The sequence below is a fragment of the Misgurnus anguillicaudatus genome, chromosome 6, assembly GCF_027580225.2.
Source record: "Misgurnus anguillicaudatus chromosome 6, ASM2758022v2, whole genome shotgun sequence".
Lineage (NCBI taxonomy): Eukaryota > Metazoa > Chordata > Actinopteri > Cypriniformes > Cobitidae > Misgurnus > Misgurnus anguillicaudatus.
Window position 1 is genome coordinate 6869146 of NC_073342.2, and position 23266 is coordinate 6892411.

At 45.4% G+C, this 23266-nt stretch overlaps 1 protein-coding gene across 1 annotated transcript in view; it reads left to right on the forward strand.

Annotated features, from left to right (window-relative positions):
- LOC141364420 (immunoglobulin kappa light chain-like) overlaps positions 1 to 23266 on the forward strand; it is an 83053-nt gene that overhangs the window by 8500 nt on the left and 51287 nt on the right. Inside the window, exon 4 of the mRNA XM_073869107.1 lies at positions 4533 to 4543. Within this exon, the coding sequence (XP_073725208.1) occupies positions 4533 to 4543 (11 nt within the window). The remainder of the gene's footprint in view (positions 1 to 4532; positions 4544 to 23266) is intronic.

Below are 23266 nucleotides of genomic sequence, written 5' to 3' on the forward strand. Positions count from 1 at the left end.
TCCATAGATGCATGTTCAATCAAATTGAGATTTGGAGAATTTGGTGGTCAGGGCAACACTTTAATCTCTTCATCATGTTCTTTATACCATTCCTGAATATTTTTTAAAGATGACAGGCTGCATTATCATGCTGAAAGAAAACTATAATCTGATAACACTATTGCCGTAAATGTGATCTACTGTACAAAAGTAGGTAAGTGATACAAGTCAACATCCACAATCATGCTAGAAAACAAGGTTTCCCAACAAAATACTGCATCTGCTGACCTCTGCTATATCTATAGTGTACATGTTTCAAATACAAGGCCCGTGGCCGTGGGCAAAACTATGCCCACTGTAAATTTGTATCCTGCCCAAATATAACATGCATAAGACCTCATCGTCTCCCATGAGACAGATGTGGTCAGGGCTGGAGTGGGACTAATTTTCAGCCCTGGCATTTTCTGCCTTAGACCGGCCAACTTTAGTTCACTACTGACTATTTTAAAATAATATAATTAAATCCTCAGTACCCTATTTAAGTCTGCAATAGTGCACTGTTCCCTTTCAGTCGGTCACTACGACGTCACGTTGTGACTGACGAATTGGGAAGTCGCTTAGAGAGACCAATCTGCTTCGTATACTACTAAAACGCCAATGAACTGGGCATTGAGATATTTGCATAATGCTGGTGCCGCCCTGCTAGGGGGAATATATAAGCAACAGGTGCAAATATGGAAATTAGCTTTTTTGCTTCCAAAGCCGGCATTATCTGCTACTGAGAAGCTACTTGCTCTTCTGGGAACGGTTGCTGAAGTTGATTGACAAGCAGTACTAACACAGCGGACGCTCGCAGTATTCCACTGCTCTGCATCTTTTTTGTTTTGAGTTTAGTGTGTGCGTTGCTTCTCCCTGTGCGGATCATCAGCTGAGCACCTAAAGAGTGATTTCCCTAGAAGAGTGATACGTGAGAGCTCTGTGTCTTTTTAAAGACAGCCACTCTCTCGTATATTCGGAGATCAGCGTCCTTTTCTGGATAGCTTTTTGTCCGTGCGATCTTGGATGTGAAGTATAAGGGCTCCAGAGACAGTCACGAGCACTGTCTTCGTGCTTGGGCATCGAGCACTCCGAAGCTGCGTTCGTGGAGAGTTTTTGTTCTCTCTGTGAGAGCATAAACCTCTTGGATTGCGGAGACGTCTGTCGTTTCTATGGGAACGACATCCACGCCTTTGCAGTGCTGAACGCCGCATCACTATTCTGAGCCGGTCGGGGGATGCGTCCTCCACCTCCCAGCCTCCGGTTGAGGTCCCGATGGAGACAGCAGAGTCGTGTTCTACGATTTCTGCCGAATCCATTGGACCTCCTTCTGGTCCCGTCACTTCAGCAGCATCAGAGGGGTGCCCCATTTTCTCTCCGAGGCAGACATCAACCCGGAGATGGCGGCCGTGCCCACTCGAGCGGCGGAACCGGTAGGGTTGGAGGGGTTAATCCCCCTCCTCCGGAACCAGCCCGTCTGCATGATTGGTACATTGAAGCTGCTTGGGCCTCTCGGTCCTCACCTCCTGTGCCTTTCTTTCCCGACGGCTCGAAGAGCTGACTCAAACATGGAATTTGCAGCTGTCTACGGCCGTTCGCTCCTTCCCTCGGAAGAGGGTCGGGTGGAAATATCCTTGGTTACATTGTTGTTCCATCGGCTGTCCAGCCGATACCCACATAACCACACATAAGAATGCATTCCTCTTCCCTCTCCAGGTCTTCAGAGGATTGAGAGAAACGTGAGTGGGCATTCACATGCTCATCCTCCCTTTCCTCCATCGCCAGCGGGTGTTTTCCGGAGTTTGCGTTCTCCGCTAAGGAGACCAGACGACCATCACCCTCACCGGAGTCTGCGCTCTCCGCGCAGGAGACCAAACGACCGTCAGCAGGCTCAGGTCAGTATCTCACACACACACGCACACTGTAGATGTTTGTGCTTGCAAGGCACTTGCACCGGCAGTCACACCTGCACCGCTCGGCTGCCCCACCGCGGGTACTTTGGTAGTGCCATTAATTCTCCTCGCACAGTCCCTGGGTGCTTGGCTTCAGTTCCCAGCCTGTCTCGTTGGGTTTTACGCACGATCCGCCTCGTTTACGAAATTCAATTAAACCGGCACACCCCCAAATTCTCGGGCATTCGTTTCACTACAGTGAAAGTGTCCGATGCACATGTACTGCGTTCAAAAGTCGATGTCCTGCTGGCGAAGGATGTATCGAGCCGGTCCCTCTTACCGAGATGATGGTAGGGTTTTTCCAGCCTTTATATCATAGTGCCCAAAATATGCGCGGTTTAATGGTGCGTTTACACCAACCGTGGTAGAGGCGTGAAGCGCGAGTGATTTCAATGTTAAGTCAATGTGCAGACGCGGCGTGGAAGAGGCGTTCGACGTGGAGCGGAAGAAGCGTTTTCCGCCTCATTCGCGCGTGAAGCTCGCGCAAAAGGCATGAATTGAGCGTTGTGCGCGGTACGCTCGAATGGTGCTTTTGTGCATTTTGCGGTTCACGCGAATTTGCGGCTGACGCCCGAGTTGAAAATTTTGAACTTTGGCGGAATTTCACGCCGCGTTAACCAATCAGGATCCTGCCTCCTGCTGTGGTGGCAGCCCCGCCCGGAGTCACTCACTCAAGCAGTCACTCGAAGCTATATGACACAAGTTGTTATTTCTATAGAGGAGACAGGAATAAAAAGGAACTCACTTGGAAGAGTGTCAGTAAGGACTTTGGGCAACCTGGTAAGTTGTAATACACACTTCACTTTTGAGTCACGTGACATTTATCGACCCGCGCCGTTTATTTTCCCCTATAGTAAGGTTACCCAATACAAACTGGTAACTCTCTTGATAAATGCACAAGTAACATCAGTCATCTTGCAAACAGACACTCGCACAGCAGTTGCCCCTCCTACAGGAAGCGGATTTTGCTTCGGACCCGCGTCAAATGCTTGCTTTTTCCGCGCGTCTACTCCGCTCTACACGCGCGAATGCATTCAAAGTGTTCAAGCGGCAAACTAGGCGCGGTAGACGCGATTTTGATGCCCAAAACGCGTTTAGTGTAAACTCAACATAAGACCGATTTGATTTACGCACCGGCTCTCCGAATGAGATCCTTCAGGAGGATAACGCCGAAGCACGTATTTCAATGTTCAGATCGGTTTGCAGCCTTAGACCTATAGACGTTACTTCAGGTGTCCATTTCCCCTCGCCACAGCCCGTTTCTTCACTCTGCGTTCGCGGGGAGGGCATATCAATACGACGTACCACCATTCGAGCTGTCTCTCTCTCCCCGTGTCTCCATGAAAGTGTTAGAGACGGCAATAAAGCCCCCGAGAGAGAGCAGTGTTTGCATTCTGCTTATATTTAAGTCGGGTTATAATAGCTCGTTCTCGGCAGACGCTGCGCGAACACAGAGACTTAATGCTTCGGCGTCTTGCTCGTTTTAAACTCATTCGGGCTGCTCCATATGAGACCGCCTCAGCGTTGGCTTTACGATTGAGTCCCGAGGACACCGTGACGCACCGGCATTCACTGTGTAACCATTACACCTGCGTGTCATTTCAATTTCACCCCGTGGTCAGACCCAGCATTTCTGAGGACAAGATATGCCCCTGAGACAGGTCTCCTGGTATTCTGTAGCACATACGATGCCCCCAGCATGGGGTGAGCAGCCACGTATGACGGGCTTGCAGTCTCAGGGGTGTGCATAGCACCCCAACTGCCGCGAGCGGTGGGCTGTATATCTGGGACTCGTACGCTCCGCTACGGAGATGCGAGGGAAGGATGTATTAGTTGGCACCGACAACATTGGGACTGTTGCGTTTATCAACCGTCAAGGCGTTTTTTGCGCTTTCGTCACCTATCGCATCTCGCTCGTCATCTCCTCCTTTGGAGTCAGAAGCATATGAGATCCCTTCATGCCATTCACATTCCAGGTTCGCTCAATACAGCAGCAGACGCGCTTTCCCGAGCTGCGCGCCCTGGCGAATGGTGACTCCACCCCCAGACGGTTCAGCTAATTTGGAAGAAGTTCGGTCATGCGCAGATAGATCTGTTTGCGTCACCGGACGATACCCATTGTCACCTATTTTATTCAGTAACCGAGGGCAGCCTCGGCGTGGATGCACACAGCTGGCCGTGGGGGATGAGCAAATACCCATTCCCTCCATTGAGCTTAAGCGCACAGACGCTGTGCAAAGTCAGGCAGGACGAGGAGAGCCTTTTACTGGTCGCGCCTTACTGGACGACCAGGAATTGGTTTCTAGAACGGATGCTCCTCGCGACAGCACCTCCCTGGCGGATTCCCCTGAGGAAGGACCTTCTTTCTCAAGGACGGGGCACATTATGGCACCCACCCCCCGACCTGTGGGATCTCCATGTATGGTCGTTGAGCGCACACAAGGTTTAGGTGATTTATCGCAAGCGGTATCTAACACCATCTCCGCGGTACGAGCACCTTCCACAATACGGGCTTACGCACTTAAATGGAACCTTTTTGTCGATTGGTGCTCTTCGCAACGCGAGGACCCCTGAGAATGCCCCAATAATATCGTGCTTATACCTTCAACACCGGTTAGATGGTAGGCTGTCACCCTCCACCATTAAAGTTGACGTTGCCGCTATATCTGCACATGACTCTTTAATAAACGGCAGATCAGTTGGCCAGCACGATTTAATTATTAGATTTCTAAAAGGCTACATCCTTCGCGCCCTCCCTCTATTCCTCCTTGGGACCTGTCCATGGTGCTGAAAGCCCTCCAGGGACCCCCGTTCGAGCCTTTGCAGTCTGTGAGTCTGAAGTTTTTATCAATGAAAACTCTGACCCTGCTCGCATTGGCCTCTGTTAAGAGGGTAGGTAACCTTCATGCATTCTCCATCGACGATTTGTGCCTTTAGTTTGGTCCTGCTGTCTCGAGCGTAACACTCAGACCCAGGCCAGGCTACATGCCCAAAGTTCCCACCACTCCCTTCAGAGATCAGGTGGTGAGCTTGTAAGCGCTGCCCCCGGAGGAGGCAGACCCAACCTTGGCTTTATTATGTCCCGTACGCCTCTACGTGGATCGCACAAAGCCTCAGGATCTCAGATCAGCTCTTTGTTTGTTACGGTGGTCAGCAGAGAGGGAAAGCTGTCACTAAGCAGAGGATGTCTCATTGGATAGTTGATACTATCGCCCTTGCTTATAATCTGCAGGGCATTCCTTATCCATTTCATTTGAGAGTTCACTCTACTAGAAGTGTTGCCTCATCTTGGGCACTCGCTCGTGGTTCCTCGCTAACAGACATCTGCAGAGCTGCTGGTTGGGCGACACCTAATACGTTCATTAGATTTTACAGTGTTCGTGTCGAGCCTGTCTCTTCTCGTGTCCTTTCCTCGTTAGGGGAAGCACAGAGAACAGGCTCGCAGGTCGGCTTGCAGCCTCCGACTGGTGCTCCAAATTTGAGTATGATTTGTCTTCCTCCGCTGCCTTGGCAGCCTGATGTTGCGGAGCATCCGCTGCAGCCTCTCACTAGCTGCATCCTCGCGAACCTATGTGTTTGACTCGGGCATCCACATTCCGTGGGGTTAATCCTACTAGCCCACGTTTCCCTCAGCAGAGCACTGCTTTGCTTACACAGCCACGGCTGTCTTTATTCGTCCACCATCAGCCCTTAAGGGGGCGGTGGCTTCCGCAGCATTCCTATCGCGCTCAGATAGGGTGCTTCCCAGTCGCTGGCACTACTGTGGGGTTAAAGGAACATCTAGTGCCCGGCCTTCTGCCTTAAAACTTAATTGTCCTTCTCATTAAGTGGAACCGGAGAGCTTTACGCAGACACTGGAAGAGGTCAGCCCTCAGTGGCGTTTTGGTAGGGATTCCCAATTCGTCGGTCACGACGTGACATCATAGTGACCGACTGAAAGGGAACGTCTCGGTTACGTATGTAACCCACATTCCCTGGAGGAAGGGAACGGAGACGTCACATCATGACCAACGAATTGGGAATCCTTACCAAAACGCCACTGAGGGCTGACCTCTTCCAGTGTCTGCGTAAAGCTCTCCGGTTCCACTTAAGGAGAAGGACAATAACATGCCGCCTTGCAATTCAGTGCAAATACAAAAGCCTAAACAATTATGTTCCCTATCAAAAGCTTCTCTCGATGCTGCGCTGCTAAGCGCTATGAGGAAACGTCTTTATTTCTTGACCCCCTGAATATAGTGTGTAAACGTCACGGGGTGACTATGTACAGGTGGAACTAAAGTGTTGCAAATATTTCCGCCCGGGCCAATTTCAGTGTAACACCTGGCCGGTTCCGGTCGACCCCGGGCAACGATAACACAAAATACTCATCAGGTGGGTGAGGAGAATGCGGCAATTGGTGATTGGATCATATAGATGGAGGAGGACTTATATAAAGGGCTGTCTAAGAGGCAGGAAGCGGTGAAGTATATTCCATGTGTTCGCCGGGAGTGATACGGAAGTAGCTGGTGTGGTGTTGAGAACAGATGTTTGGACTTACAGGCTGAGGTGGAAAGAAGAAGAAGAAGATTTATACATGAAACACAGAAGAGATAAGTGACAAGCAATTTGTTTACATTGTGGGCAGTCCGACATTTTTGGAAAATACCCCGTTTGTATGCTACCACTAGTATTAGTGCTTTCTTCTTGCCTAAAGCCCAAATCTTCCTAAACAACGAAGGTATTGCCCTGTGTTACTTCGAACTGAGGTGAGGACGACTGCTGTTTGGTGTGTTGATGTCGATGCCAATCTAACTACCAGTGTCTGTTAATCACCCAGTCTGTTTATATCCGTGATTCCTGGTTGGAGGTGGTAGAGGAGGAGTCTGTCCCACACCTAGACTGCACTATTGGCCAGGACTCGGAACCCGGGCTGGATACGTATCACTGGCCTTATTTCACCGTGACTGTGTGGAGTGCGGTGGGTGATTTCTTTTGTGTATACACAAGGAAAATTGCAGTGCAGTGCTTTTATCAGTGTTTGCCTGAGAAGAGCAGAGTGTTGGTGCTTAACAGTATTCCAACACATGTCCATGACTGGGGGACTGGTCGATCTTCCTCATCGTCCGCTGGTGGTGCTGTGGTCATGGAAGTAAGAGTTGGCTTTGATTATCGTGCCTTGAAGCAGGAGAGGGAGTGTCTTTACTTGCATACTGCTGTTGGGATATTTGCTGGTTATCTTCACGTCTAACAGCTCTATTGTTGAGTGTTTCTAAATGCCAGTTCATGCTATGACGCCACGCTCCGCTGTCTGAGAAAGGAGATTGGATGTTTCTTGCCTCCCTCAACCAGTAAGCTGAAAAGTTAAAGCCTCCACCCTTAACTGCATATCGCCGTGTCTCCTCTCATTGCTACACTCTAAAAAAAAAACGGTGCTATATAGCACCAAAAGTGGTTGTTTGCTCGTAATCATAGAAGAACCGTTTTTTGGTGAAGCACCTGTGTAGAACCATATAGTGCTATGTAGAACCAAATGTGGTGCTATAGTGGTGCTATATGGCACCTATATGGTTCTACACAGGTGCTTCACCGGTGCTATATGGCACTAAAAACGGTTCTTCTATGGTTACGATTCAAATCAACAGTTTTGGTGCTATATAGCACCGTTTGTTTTTTTAGAGTGTACCAGCCACTGGTTTATGTTTGCCTGTACGCTGAAGAGCTAAAGCTCCGTGTTCTTACCTACCTCCTTGCCCGTATGCCGAAGAGCTAAAGTGCTGAATCTTTAACTCTATGTCCATCTGAGTCAATACTTGTGTACTCACTTGTGTGTCGTCTTCCACCAGCCTGTACGCTAAAGAGTTTAAGCTCTGCATCTTTACCTACCTGTCCTCCTGAATGTCTAAGGGCTAAAGCCCTGTGTACTCACCTGTATACCATCCTGTGAGCGAAGAGTTAAAAGCCTTGTATTCTTGCCTGTACATCCTCTCCAGCCACCTGGAAGCAGAAGAGCTAAAGCTCTGTGTCCCCACCTGCACGTCCACCTGTAAGTCAAAAAATTTAAGCCTTGTGTACTCACCGGTAATACCTACCTGTACGCCCAAAAGCTAAAGCCCTGTGTACTCGCCTGTATATTCACCTATAAGCCAAAGAGTTCAAGCCCTGTGTACTTGCCTGTACGCCCACCTATAAGCCCAAAAGCTAAAGCCCTGTGTACTCACCTGTATACCCACCTGTACGCCCAGAAGCTAAAGCCCTGTGTATTCACCTGTATATCCACCTGTACGCCCAAAAGCTAAAGCCCTGGGTACTCACCTGTATACCCACCTGTACGCCCAGAAGCTAAAGCCTTGTGTACTTACCTGTATACTTACCTGTATGCCCAAAAGCTAAAGCCCTGTGTACTTACCCGTATACCTACCTGCAAGCCCAAGAGTTAAAGCCCTGTGTACTTACCTGTATACCTACCTGCAAGCCCAAGAGTTAAAGCCCTGTACCGACCTGTATGCCCACCTGTGAGCCAAAAAGATAAAGTCCCGAGTACTTACCTGTATATCCACCTGAAAGCTGAAGAGCTAGAAACTCGGTATCAGTACCTGTATGCCTACCTGTGAGCCAAGGAGTGAAAGTCCCGTGTACTCACCTGTACTCTCACCCAGAATTCAAAGAGTTCACGCCTGTTTTCTTACCTGGGGGCCGCCTCCACCAGCTGCCTGGAAGCTGAAGAACTAAAGCCTGCATCCTTGCTCGCAATCGGAGGAGTCACCGCCCAGTACCCTGAGTGTATGTTGTGTCTTTTAGCCTGGCCACAGAAGATTTTAATTATTTAAATCCCCCCTCCCTTTTTCCTTTTAATTCAATAAAGCTCTGTTATAATTGTATTCCTCTTGTCTTTCTGCTCATTGGGTTGTTTCGGGAACACCATGGGGTGGAAATAGAGGGAGGAGCGTGAGTCACAGTATTGGTGGTCCGCTCCGACCTGTGATAGATTTGTCAATGGAATTGACAAGGAGGTATATAGCCTCCGTTGATGACGACATCAATGCGCACCCGATGCGAGGCTATAAAATAGATGAGCACCAGCTGTGTCATCAGGTCTTTTTGTTCAGACCAAATACTGATTGTGTGTGTGCTACACTAAAATACAAATCTCTCTTACCTTTTGAACTTCACTTGAGACTCTGTTAGGAGTTAGATTCCAACAAGATAGGGGGCAGAGGGTTTCATCCAAGGGCCAACCCTCAAAGGATAATAAAAGCGCCACGGGCTTCGTACACTACCTATGTGGATAAGACCCCGGTTTCTTGCCTTGGGTCCCACACTATGGACGACTTGTCATCACAGACTGCTAATGACAGACGCTTTCCTGACGGGCTGGGGTGCGATCTTAGGTGGTCGTCCAGCTCAAGGGGAATGGGAGGGTCATCAGTTTGGTTGGCACATCAATTGCCTAGAGCTGACGTCTGTATTTCTGGCCCTGAAATACTTTCTCCCCAACAAAGAAGCTGTCATGTCCTAGTGCAGGTGGACAACACAGCGACAGTCTTATACATAAGTCACCAGGGAGGTCTGCGCTCACACAATTTAAACAGAATAGCAAGGCAGATTTATCTCTGGCCTCAGGACAAGTCCCTGTCACTCAGAGCAATATACATCCCGGGGAACCTGTATGTAGGAGCAGATTTACTGTCCAGGCAGACATTATCGACTGGGGAATGGAAACCCCACCCAGACATAGTGTCTTGGATATGGACCAGATTTTACAGAGCGGAAGTGGAAGTGGACCTCTTTACCTCTTTTCAGACTCCACAATGTCCACTTTACTTCTCTCTGAGTCCCCCAGCCCCCCTGGGTCTGGACGCAATGGCGCACACATGGCGGGACAAGCACCTCGTTGCGTTTCCTCCAGTTGCACTGCTCCCGCAGAATCTAGCCAGAGTTTGCCAGCAAGGCTCTTGCCTGTTACTGATAGACTATGGTTCTCAGAGATAATATCTCTCCTCAATGGGTGAGTCCAGAGAGGAGGGACCTTCTGTTTCAGGCAAGGAGTACGATAATGCATCCCAGGCCTGACCTGTGGAATCACCATGTTTGACCCCTGAAGGGTACCAACTGAGGGACACGGGCTTGTCGCCTGGTGTTATTGACACTATTTGGAGTACTAGGGCTCCCTCCACTAGAAAGAATTATGCCGTTAAATGGGGTGTCTTTGAAGCATGGTGCACAACACACAATGTAGATCTTGTTAACTGCCAGATTGCTACAGTTCTGAGTTTTCTGCAGGAAAGGCTGTCAGCAGGGTTTGCCCATCCACTCTCGGGCTTTACGTGGCCGCTCTTTTGGCTTGCCACGCTTTGGTGGACAGGGCGCCGCTCGGGAGGCCTCCTCTGCTCGCTTGCTTTATTCGTGGGGCAAAACGATTGAGGCCTCCAACATGAACTAAGATTCTTTCGTGGGACCTAGCTATAGTCCTGGAAGGTCTGGTTTAGACCCCCTTTGAACCTCTAGAGTCAGCGTCTTATAGACTTCTGACACTAAAGATGTTTTTTCTAATGGCTATAACCTCTTTAAAAAGAATTAGGGATATGCAGGCTCTGGCGGTTTCGCCATCCTGTTTAGATTTTGTCCCAGGAATGGTGAAGGTGATTTAGCATCCTTATACTGATTACCTGCCTAAGGTTCCCTTTTCGACTGCACATCCAGTCATTCTTGAGACTTTCTGCCCTCCGACGTTCGCCAAGCCGGAGCAGGAGTCAAGCCTATGAGGCACGTGGTCAAGTCTCGCCAGCAGGTCTGAGAGCTCACTCTACCAGGGGAGTAGCCTCCTCTACTGCTTTCATAGCCAATCAAGTCCAAGTGACTCCGGGCACTTCAGACGTTTGGTCATGGTGTGTTGACGGAGAGTCGAAAGTTCAACTTTTTTTTTATAACTTTTCATATTTGAACAAAGGAATATTTCAGCACTCGATTGGTTTCGATTGGGCAAAAAACCTAGGACCTAGTTCTTTTTTATTTTAAATAGCGGAAACATTTTAATTATTTAAATGAAATCTAAGATATACAATTTGTCTGTCTTGATTCAGTGATTCCAGGGATAAGGCACTTGATATTTGGACAAAAATTGTGGGAGTTATGGGCGTCAACGCGTTTGTCATCGCTATAGCGCCACCTATAGGCCAATTGGGTTGATACTCTCTTAACTTCGAGATCTATCATTTGGCAAAATGTCATGTTTCTAGGCCTTACGGTTTGGTCTGCACGATTCCTTTTACGGCACAATAATAACAATAATAATAATAACTAGATAGGTACATTTCCTGAAGAAAATGTGAGTGGTGCTTGCCGTTGCCAAAATCTGGGGACCATATAGGATTATACTCCAAGCCAAAAGTAAAACGATCCAACTCCCGTGTCTCTACGATGTTCTGATGCGGAGATATAAGGCTGTGTTTATGCGGTTGCTAGGGTACTGTATTTGGTTCCTAGGGAAAAAATTGCCATCCACTAGTGATTACCCTCCGAGTCACGAGTCAAACGTTCCAACCCCCGTGTCTCTACGATGTTCTGATGCGGAGATATAGGGCTTTGTTTACTCTGTTGCTATGGTACTGTATTTCGTTGCTAGGGAAAAAATTGGCATCCACTAGTGATTACATGCCGAGTCACAAGTAAAACGGTCCAACCCCCGTGTCTCTATGATGTTCTGCTGCGGAGATATAAGGCTTTGTTTACACTGTTGCTAGGGTACTGTAATTGGTTGCTAGGGGGAAAATTGGCATCCACTGGTGATTACACTCCAAGTCACAAGTCAAACGGTCCAACCCCCGTGTCTCTACGATGTTCTGATGCGGAGATTTAAGGCTTTGTTTACTCTGTTGCTAAGGTACTGTATTTGGTTGCTAGGGAAAAAATGGCATCCACTAGTGATTACACTCCAAGTAACAAGTCAAACGGTCCAACCCCCGTGTCTCTACGATGTTCTGATGCGGAGATATAAGGCTTTGTTTACTCTGTTGCTAGGGTACTGTATTTGGTTGCTAGGGAAAAAATTGGCATCCACTAGTGATTACATGCCGAGTCACAAGTAAAACGGTCCAACCCCCGTGTCTCTACGATGTTCTGTTGCGGAGATATAAGGCTTTGTTTACACTGTTGCTAGGGTACTGTATTTGGTTGCTAGGGGGAAAATTGGCATCCACTGGTGATAACACTCCAAGTCACAAGTCAAACGGTCCAACCCTCGTGTCTCTACGATGTTCTGATACGGAGATATAAAGCTTTGTTTACTCTGTTGCTAGGGTACTGTATTTGGTTGCTAGGGAAAAATTGGCATCCACTAGTGATTACATGCCGAGTCACAAGTAAAACGGTCCAACCCCCGTGTCTCTACGATGTTCTGCTGCGGAGATATAAGGCTTTGTTTACACTGTTGCTAGGGTACTGTAATTGGTTGCTAGGGGGAAAATTGGCATCCACTGGTGATTACACTCCAAGTCACAAGTCAAACGGTCCAACCCCTGTGTCTCTACGATGTTCTGATGTGGAGATATAAGGCTTTGTTTACTCTGTTGCTAGGGTACTGTATTTGGTTGCTAGGGAAAAAAATGGCATCCCATAATGATTACACTCTGAGTCATGAGTCAAACGGTCCAAACCCCGTGTCTCTACGATGTTCTGATGCGGAGATATAAGGCTTTGTTTACTCTGTTGCTAGGGTACTGTATTTGGTTGCTAGGGAAAAAATTGGCATCCACTAGTGATTACCCTCCGAGTCACGAGTCAAACGGTCCAACCCTCGTGTCTCTACGATGTTCTGATGCGGAGATATAAGGCTTTGTTTACTCTGTTGCTAGGGTACTGTATTTGGTTGCTAGGGAAAAATTGGCATCCACTAGTGATTACCCTCCGAGTCACGAGTCAAACGGTCCAAACCCCGTGTCTCTATGATGTTCTGATGCGGAGATATAAGGCTTTGTTTACTCTGTTGCTAGGGTACTGTATTTGGTTGCTAGGGAAAAAATTGGCATCCACTAGTGATTACACTCTGAGTCATGAGTCAAACGGTCCAAACCCCGTGTCTCTACGATGTTCTGATGCGGAGATATAAGGCTTTGTTTACTCTGTTGCTAGGGTACAGTATTTGGTTGCTAGGGAAAAATTGGCATCCACTAGTGATTACCCTCCGAGTCACGAGTCAAACGGTCCAAACCCCGTGTCTTTATGATGTTCTGATGCGGAGATATAAGGCTTTGTTTACTCTGTTGCTAGGGTACTGTATTTGGTTGCTAGGGGAAAAAATGGCATCCACTAATTATTACACTCCGAGTCACGAGTCAAACGGTCCAACCCCCGTGTCTCTACGATGTTCTGATGCGGAGATATAAGGCTTTGTTTACTCTGTTGCTAGGGTAGTGTATTTGGTTGCTAGGGGAAAAAATGGCATCCACTAGTGATTACCCTCCGAGTCACGAGTCAAACGGTCCAACCCCCGTGTCTCTACGATGTTCTGATGCGGAGATATAAGGCTTTGTTTACTCTGTTGCTAGGGTACTGTATTTGGTTGCTAGGGAAAAAAATGGCATCCACTAGTGATTACACTCTGAGTCACGAGTCAAACGGCCCAACCCCCGTGTCTCTACGATGTTCTGATGCGGAGATATAAGGCTTTGTTTACTCTGTTGCTAGGGTAGTGTATTTGGTTGCTAGGGGGAAAAATGGCATCCACTAGTGATTACACTCTGAGTCACGAGTCAAACGGTCCAACCCCCGTGTCTCTACGATGTTCTGATGCGGAGATATAAGGCTTTGTTTACTCTGTTGCTAGGGTACTGTATTTGGTTGCTAGGGAAAAAATTGGCATCCACTAGTGATTACCAGGGGCGTCATGCACCATTTTTTTTTAAGGGGGCACAGTGTGCAAAGCTCACAGAAATTTGTGCATACACATACATCAAACGAATTATATTATAGAGCTTTCAGTCTTTTCCATGGCACTTACATTTCTAACATTCTAAACGCCCCTGCCATAGTGCAAAAACCTCCAAAATAAAAGTGTTGACTAACTTTCATATCAAATACTATTCAATCGGATTAATGACATATTGGCATCATATTTACATCTGAAACGGCATGTGTCCTATTTACGTTTTGTTTAATGACTTTAATTCTGTCATTAATGCATTTTTCACAACAACTGGCAAAAATTCTTCGTACAAGAAGGCCAATCTCAAATAACGAATCTATAACCACATATGTGTACAAACTCCACCAACCTGTACAAAATCATACTACGATTGCACGGATGTAACTTACACTTACTGACAACAATACGGAAGCAATGCAAATGAAAAACAACAACAATAGAACAATAGAAATCATGGTTATTTAAAATGCATTTCAAATAATTCTTAACTAAGAACAACTCCAGCAACACATAAACTAAAACAAGATAATATCAAAACAAAACATACTATGACATCCCTTAACAAATCTTGTCACGACAACCGCCAAAACCACTAAACACACAATAAAGACTTTTAATGATGTGATAGAGCACACATATCCAACTAAAACACTAAATAAAACTCTTAGTATAACAGAGCTAAATGCAAAAACAAGTCTTACCTTTTGTCGTCGTGCAGTTTTTATTCCACAAGTGGACATTCAAAAATGCGCGCAACAATTCTCAGTGGAAGAGAACATGTTTATTTATCCACAGAGCAAATCATATTACTTCTGGAATATGCAATATGCAAAGCGCGAGTGTGGGGGAGAACCATGAGTTTGTTTAAATGTTAAAACAAAAAAAGGAATTACTTGCGAAAATACAGATTATAAAAGCAGCGGTCATCATGAGACCTCCTGCAGCGCGAAACCCACTATAGATTGTGTAGTTCGACAGGCTGATGACGTCAAAGTACCGCGAGGGTGAGTCGAGGAATCATCTGAAGAGTTTGATTTCAAACCGCTTTCGCGGCACGTTGATGTCATCCGCTTGTCGGTTCCAGTGTTATAGCATGAAGTCGAACACACGTGTAAATGATCCTTATTAGTGATGTACCAATGTTTAGATATGTTCTACTCAAAATATTTTAAATTATCTTGAATGAGCATCATTATAGCCTGTTGATTTCTGGAGTTTTGTCTAAATGCTAGGGTATGGCAACTGCCATACCCTGCCATACGCAAACGCCGCCCCTGCTACTAATATAAGGTCGAGACGGTCACATTTTAAACCATACAATTTCTACACAGAGGAGGTTAACAACACATTACCGTACTGGGGATTTGGAAATGTTGTGAGCGTGTCTTACACGTTTTAATTCCCAAATGCAGCCAGCAGCAACAGCTAAGCTCGTGAGCGCGCGCAGACGCTGACGTCTGCGGCTGCGCCGACTGCAGCACCTGCCGCCAGAAAAAAAGTAATGTACACGATCAAAACACTATCAAAACTCTGAAAAGTGACACGGATGCAGCACAAAATTGACAATTTGGGCATTTTAAACAGATTAAAAGATTAATGGACGCTTTTTTATTTTTGAGGTTGCTTGCAAAATCCATTTGGCTCAAAAATCCAAGGGGGCAGCTGCCCCCTCAGTTTCAATGGGCATGACGCCTCTGGTGATTACCCTCCGAGTCACGAGTCAAACGGTCCAACCCCCGTGTCTCTACGATGTTCTGATGCGGAGATATAAGGCTTTGTTTACTCTGTTGCTAGGGTACTGTATTTTGTTGCTAGGGAAAAATTTGACATCCACTAGTGATTACCCTCCGAGTCACAAGTCAAACGGTCCAAACCCCGTGTCTCTATGATGTTCTGATGCGGAGATATAAGGCTTTGTTTACTCTGTTGCTAGGGTACTGTATTTGGTTGCTAGGGAAAAAAATGGCACCCACTAGTGATTACCCTCCAAGTCACGAGTCAAACGGTCCAACCCCCGTGTCTCTACGATGTTCTGATGCGGAGATATAAGGCTTTGTTTATTCGGTTGCTAGGGTTCTCAAATTTGGTTGCTAGGGGCGTGGCTTGGGAGTGGCCATTTATGTGCCCAATTGTTACACCCCTAGTCACAAGTAAAACGGTCCAACCCCCGTGTCTCTACGATGTTCTGATGCCGAGATATAACTGTTTGAATTTAATTCAATTCAATTCAATTCAATTTTATTTATATAGCGCTTTTCACAAGTGTTAATTGTTGCAAAGCAGCTTTACATGAGAAGATGTAGAGGAGAACACAGAAAATCAATAGATAACATAAGAAGTAGAGAAAGCGGTTAAACCGTACAAGCGAGCATATTAATAATGTAACGTATACAGTAAAGTGCTAAGTTAAGCCAAAGTTGGCTGACTCTCCCTGGGACTAAAAACCCTCTAGGAAAAAAAACCCAATGGGAAAAAGTCCTAGAAGGACAAAAACCCTTGGGAGGAATTAATATATATTTATATACTGTATATAGAAACGGTAGGGATAGGAGGCGGGTAAGCGAATTAAACTGGTTTAGCCGGTGGTCGTTGGCCGGGCATCGGCTGGTCATCACGTTGAAGGACAGCCAGTGGATCAGTGATGCAATGATCTTCACAGCAACCGGAACTGGGTCTATTTGTCTCATGGTCCTCGTGGTCGAGGACGAGACAGGGAGAGAAAAACAGAGTTCTATTAGCGTAGGGGCCGTTCGCATGCAATGCAAGTGTCAAACATTATAGTGGTTCAAGTCAGCTCGGTTCCAGACAGGCTAACTATTGCGGCAATAGTATATTACCCATATGAGGTATGTGAGTGCTTTGTTCTAGACAAACTAACTACTGCGGGAAATGTACATTTACTGGACATGTTATGTGAATGCTTTGTTAAAGAAGAATGTCTTAAGTTTAGATTTAAATTGATCGACTGTGTCTGATACTCGAACATTATTTGGTAAATCATTCCAGAGCTTAGGGGCTAAGTAGGAAAAGGATCTACCACCTTTAGACACTTTTGATATTCTAGGGATAATTAAGTGACCAGAATTTTGTGAGCGCAGTTTACGTAATGGATTGTATTCTGATAGTACTTCTTTAATATACGAGGGCGCTAGGCCATTTAAGGCTTTGTAAGTGATTAGTAATATTTTAAATTGTATGCGATATTTAACTGGTAGCCAGTGTAAAGATGCCAGAATTGGACTGATGTGGTCATACTTTTTAGATCGAGTAAGCACTCTTGCGGCGGCGTTTTGAACCAGCTGGTGCTTGTTTACCTGATTTGCATGGCATCCCCCGAGTAACGAGTTACAATAGTCTAATCTGCATCTGATGCAGACAGCATATGGCGTATTTTTGAGATATTTCTAAGATGGAAGAATTCTGTGCGGCAGATGTTGGCGATATGACTATCAAAAGATAGATTGCTGTCGAACATTACGCCTAAATTCTTAACCGTGGAAGATGGCACCACCGTGCAGCCATCTATGGGCAACTTGTAATCTGACATATTATGTTTGTAGCGATTCGGTTCAATAATAAGTATCTCTGTCTTATTGGAGTTTAGCATAAGAAAGTTATGTGCCATCCAGTCCCTAATATCACTAATGCAGTCTGTTAGCTTAGAAAACTGGTGGGTTTCGCTAGGATGCGACGAGATGTAAAGCTGGGTATCATCCGCATAGCAGTGAAAACTTATGTTATGTTTCCTGATAATGTCTCCTAGAGGTAACATATATAACGAGAATAGGATAGGGCCTAGAACTGATCCCTGAGGTATGCCGTATTTAACGGGGGAGTGATATGACTCTTCCTCATTTACATAAACAAAGTGATATCGGTTGGTTAGATACGATCTGAACCAGGCTAACGCCTGACCACTGATGCCAACATAGTTTTCTAGTCTATTGAGTAAGATTGTGTGATCTATTGTGTCAAAGGCTGCACTAAGGTCTAGTAATATAAGGATTGAGATTTCACCACGATCGGATGTTAATAGGAGGTCATTTGTAACTCTAAGCAGCGCTGTCTCTGTGCTATGGTGGGGCCTGAATCCTGATTGGAACTTTTCATATGTATTATTATTTTCTACGAATGTGCGTAGCTGGCTTGCCACTACTTTTTCTAATATTTTAGAAAGAAAAGGTAGATTTGAGATTGGTCTAAAGTTATTAAGATCTCCCTGGTCAAGGTTTTGCTTTTTAATGAGCGGTCTAATAACTGCTAGTTTGAAAGCTGTTGGAACGTATCCTAATTCTAGAGATGAGTTAAAGATATTAAGTACCGTGTCTGACACTACATGAAATACCTCTTTTAGTAATTTTGTGGGAACGGGGTCTAGTATACAGGACGATGATTTGGATGACGTTACTAGTTTAGAGAGCTCTTCTATTGTAGTAGGATTAAATGAGTCAAGATGTTCGTTTGGTAATCTAGTGGAAAATGTACTATTGGGTAGAGTGGTGGCTGCTTGCGTAGTTTCTATGTTTTCCCTAATAAACATAATTTTGTTAGTAAAGAAGTTCATGAAGTCATCACTATTGTGTTGGAGTTTACTATTGGTTTCTGTTTGTTCTTTGTTTCTAGTCAGTTTCGCAACTGTGCTAAATAGAAAATGAGGGTTGTTATGATTTTCTTTAATAAGCGTACTGAGATAAGTAGATCTGGCAGTTTTAATAGCCTGTCTGTAGTGTTGAACACTCTCTTTCCATGCTAAACGCCATACCTCTAACTTTGTGCTTCGGTAGTTTCTTTCCATTTTTCTAGCTACTTTTTTAAGGGCTGCAGTATGATGGTCAAACCATGGAGCTGGCGGTTTTTCTTTGATTCTCTTTTTTCGAATGGGAGCAACGGCATCCAACGTGCTAGAGCAGACGTTGTTCAGGTTTTCTATTATAATATCTAGATCTTCACGATTATCTGCTACATGTTTCATTTGAGACAGGTCTGGAAGAGTGCTAATAAAGCTATCTTTAGTGGTGGAAATTATTGTTCTGGCTAATCTGTAGCATGTTGTAGACTGAGCGGTCCTATCTAGAAGTATTGTGTATGACAGAAGGCAATGGTCTGAAACGGCATCGCTCTGGGGTGATATTTCGATGTCATTAATATTAAGTCCGAGTGACAGAATTAAGTCTAGTGTGTGATTACGAGTATGCGTGGGCCCTGACACGTTTTGTTTAATGCCGAGAGAATTTAGAACATCCATAAACGCACGTCCTAATGCATCTTTTGGATTATCCACATGGATATTAAAATCACCAACGATAAGAGCTTTATCTACAGTGACTGTAAGCTCAGATAGGAAGTCTGCTATTTCTTTAAGAAAATCTGTGTGGTGGCCTGGAGGCCTATATACGGTAGCTAAAATGAACGAAAGCCGTTTGTTGTTGCGATCAGTTATTTCCATATTTAACAGTATTGTTTCAAACGAATTAAATTTTAGGTTGGATTTATGGTTTACTTTGAATGTTTTATTGTATATTGTAGCTACACCACCCCCTCTCCCTATTAGACGAGGAACAAGTTTATAATAATAGTCTTGTGGGGTGGATTCGTTTAAACTGGTGTAATCGTCTGCTTTAAGCCAGGTTTCTGTTAAACAGAGTGCATCTAAGTTTTGTTCAGTAATTATTTCATTGATAATTGGTTCTTTGTTGGTAAGTGATCTAATGTTAAGAAGGCCGAATTTTAACATTTGAGTTTCATCTGTTAATGTATTATGTTCTAGTTTTATGTTAATAAGATTTGTACGAGACGAGGTAAACGGTGCTCTGTATTTATTTGTTCGAGGAACAGACACAGTCGAGATGTGTTGGTACTCTGTTAAAAAAGCTCTGTATAGCACTTCCTTCCGGAGACGGATGGAGGCCATCTCTCTTTAGCAGGTCAGGTCTTCCCCGGAAATGCTTCCAATTGTCTATAAACCCTACGTTATGCTGAGGGCACCACTTTGACATCCAGCCATGAAGAGACACTAATCTACTGTAAGTTTCATCCCCCCGGTAGGCGGGGAGGGGACCAGAGCAAATTACATTGTCTGACATTGTTTTTGCAATTTCACACACCTCTTTAATAGTATCTTTGGTGATCTCCGACTGGCGGAGTCTGGTGTCATTCGTGCCGGCGTGAATAACAATCTTAGAAAACTTACGGTTAGCATTAGCCAGCACTTTAAGTTTGGATCTAATGTCAGACGCTCTGGCTCCCGGTATACAATCGACTATGGTGGCTGGTGCCTCAATGCCAACGTTCCTGAGTATAGAATCTCCAATAACCAGGGCACCTTTAACAGATGTCTCAGCCGGTGTATTGCTGAGTGGAGAAAATCTGTTGCTAGGGTGCTCAAAAGTGGTTGCTAGGGGCGTGGCTTAGTAAGTCTTTAAGGATCCTGAGAGAGTGATTGGATGCCTGAGTAAAATGAGCCCACCCCCATGTCTCTGTGACACTGTGGTGCAAAGATATCCATCTAGGCATTTTATAATGGCAGTCTATGGGATAGGTTGCTAGGGTGCCCAAAATGGTTGCTAGGGTAACCTTACACCCCATTGTGGGGGACGTCCTGAAAGAGTCTAGCACCCTCTTCAAATTTAGTAACCCACATGTTTCTACGAAATCCTCGCTCGGACCTATGACCCGTCAAAGTTTTTCGCAATGTTAAGTCTATGGGATTTTCGCCCATTGACTTTGAATGGGAAATTTCGGGTGCCTCTTACACCCCAGGGGTACAGCTTACACCCCAATGTGATGTTTGTTCTTAAAGAGCCTAACACCCTCTTCAAATGTTGTAACCCACATGTTCCTACAAAATCCTCGAGCAGAGCTATGACCCTTCAAAGTTTGGCGCAATGTTAAGTCAATGGGATTTTTCGGGTGGTTTATCGCCCCCCTTTCGAAAACCCTGCACCCGATTGCTTATAAAAGATATAGCCCACTTCTCCTCAACAATCCGGTCAAGTTGATCCCTCTGTTATGGCTCTACGACAAACCGTGCGGGACGAGTTACGCACCGAAATTTTGTGCAGACATAAGAATAAAGATATAATAATATTTATAATAACTAGATGAGGTTAAAGTTTGTGAACAAACTTTATGTTGGCTTGAGAAAGCCTAGTCTGAGAGTAATAGATGGAGCTGCAGTTGGGGCAGATAAGTTAGTTGGGGCAGTTGGGGCAGATGGGGCAGTTAGGGCAGAATGGGGCATTTAGGGTAGTTGGGGCAGAATTGGGCAGACGGGGCATTTGGGGCAGAATGGGGCATTTAGGGCAGATAGGGCATTTAGGGCAGTTGGGGCATTTAGGGCAAATGGGGCATTTAGGGTAGTTGGGGCATTTGGGGCAGAATTTGGCAGACGGGGCATTTGGGGCAGATGGGCCATTTGGGGCAGTTGGGGCAGAATTGGGTGTTTGGGGCAGAATTGGGTGTTTGGGGCAGATGGGGCATTTGGGGCAGATGGGGCATTTAGGGCAGATGGGGCATTTAGGGCAGATGGGGCATTTTGGGCAGATGGGGCATTTTGGGCAGATGGGGCATTTAGGGCAGTTGGGGCATTTAGGGCAGTTGGGGCAGAATGGGGCAGATGAGGCATTTGGGGCAGAATTGGGTAGATGGGGCAGATGGGGCATTCAGGGCAGTTGGGGCAGAATTGGATGTTTGGGGCAGACGGGGCAGATAGGGCATTTAGGGTAGTTGGGGCATTTGGGGCAGAATTGGGTAGTTGGGGCAGACGGGGCAGATGAGGCATTTGGAGCAGAATTGGCCAGTTGGGGCAAATGGGGCATTTGGGGTAGTTGGGGCATTTGGGGCAGATGAGGCATTTGGGGCAGAATGGGGCATTTAGGGCAGTTGGGACATTTATGTGAGTATGATTGGGTGTGTAATATTGTGTTTGTGTGTGTAATTTTGTGGTTGTGTGTGTGTGTGTGTGTGTGTGTGTGTGTGTGTGTGTGCGTGCGTGCGTGCGTGCGTGCGTGTGTGCGTGTGTGAGTCTGTGTTTTGTGACAGTATGTTATATATAATTTTGTGTTTGTAATTGTGTGTCTGTGTGTAGTTGTGTGTGGTTGTGTGTCTGTGTGTGATTGTCTGTGTGTGTGCATGTCTGTGTTTTTGTGACAGTATGTTATATATAATTTTGTGTTTGTGTGTGCAATTGTGTGTCTGTGTGTAGTTGTGTGTCTGTGTGTAGTTGTGTGTGATTGTGTGTCTGTGTGGTTGTGTGTGTCTGTGTGGTTGTGTGTGTCTGTGTGTGTGTGTAGTTGTGTAGTTGTGTTTGTTTGTGCTATTGAGTGAGTTTTGTGAGACAGAGATAGACTGAGAGAGGTTGAGAGATGATGTGATGTATTTGTATGAATGAGAGTTGACAGTTAGAATTTGAAAATAAACACTCGGCCTAAACATTCTATGAATGTAAGTCTATGGGACTTTTTCGGGATGTTTGATCTGACGGTTTAGGAGAACCGTAAGTCCGATCCCTTAGAAAAGATATAGCAACTCAAGTCAGATCAGACTGAAGGTCTGTGCAAAGTTTGGTGGCTGTAGCTTGAAAGCTCTAGGAGGAGTTAGAGTTGGAAATTTTTAGGTCAGAAGAAAAAGAAGAATAAAAATAAAAATAAGTTTAAGTGCAACAACAGTATGTTGGCTTTCTCAAGCCAACATAATAATAATATCCCTGAGGAATAGTAATAGTGATGCCTTGCATAAATGCAAGCACCACTAATAATAATAAAAAGTTTATGTACAACAACAGTATGTTGGCTTTCTCAAGCCAACATAATAAGTATGACGAATAGTAATAGTGATGCCTTGCATAAATGCAAGCACCACTAATAATAAGTTTAAATACAATATCAGTATGTTGGCTTTGTCAAGCCAACATAATAATATCCCCGCACAATAGTAATAGTGATGCCTTGCATAAATGCAAGCACCACTAATAATAATATCCCTGAGCAATAATAATAGTGATGCTTTGCATAAATGCAAGCACCACTAATAATAATATCCCTGAGCAATAGTAATAGTGATGCTTTGCATAAATGCAAGCACCACTAATAAGTATGAGCAATAGTAATAGTGATGCCTTGCATAAATGCAAGCACCACTAATAATAAGTATGAGCAATAGTAATAGTGATGCCTTGCATAAATGCAAGCACCACTAATAATATCCCTGAGGAATAGTAATAGTGATGCCTTGCATAAATGCAAGCACCACTAATAATAATAATAAACCGAGCAAAAACAATAGGGCTTTGCACCCACGGTGCAGGCCATTCTGGCCTGCTCCTCGGTGCTCGGGCCCTAATAATAATAATAACTCCTTGAAGAACAATAGGGTCCTCACACCCCGGTGTGCTCGGGCCCTA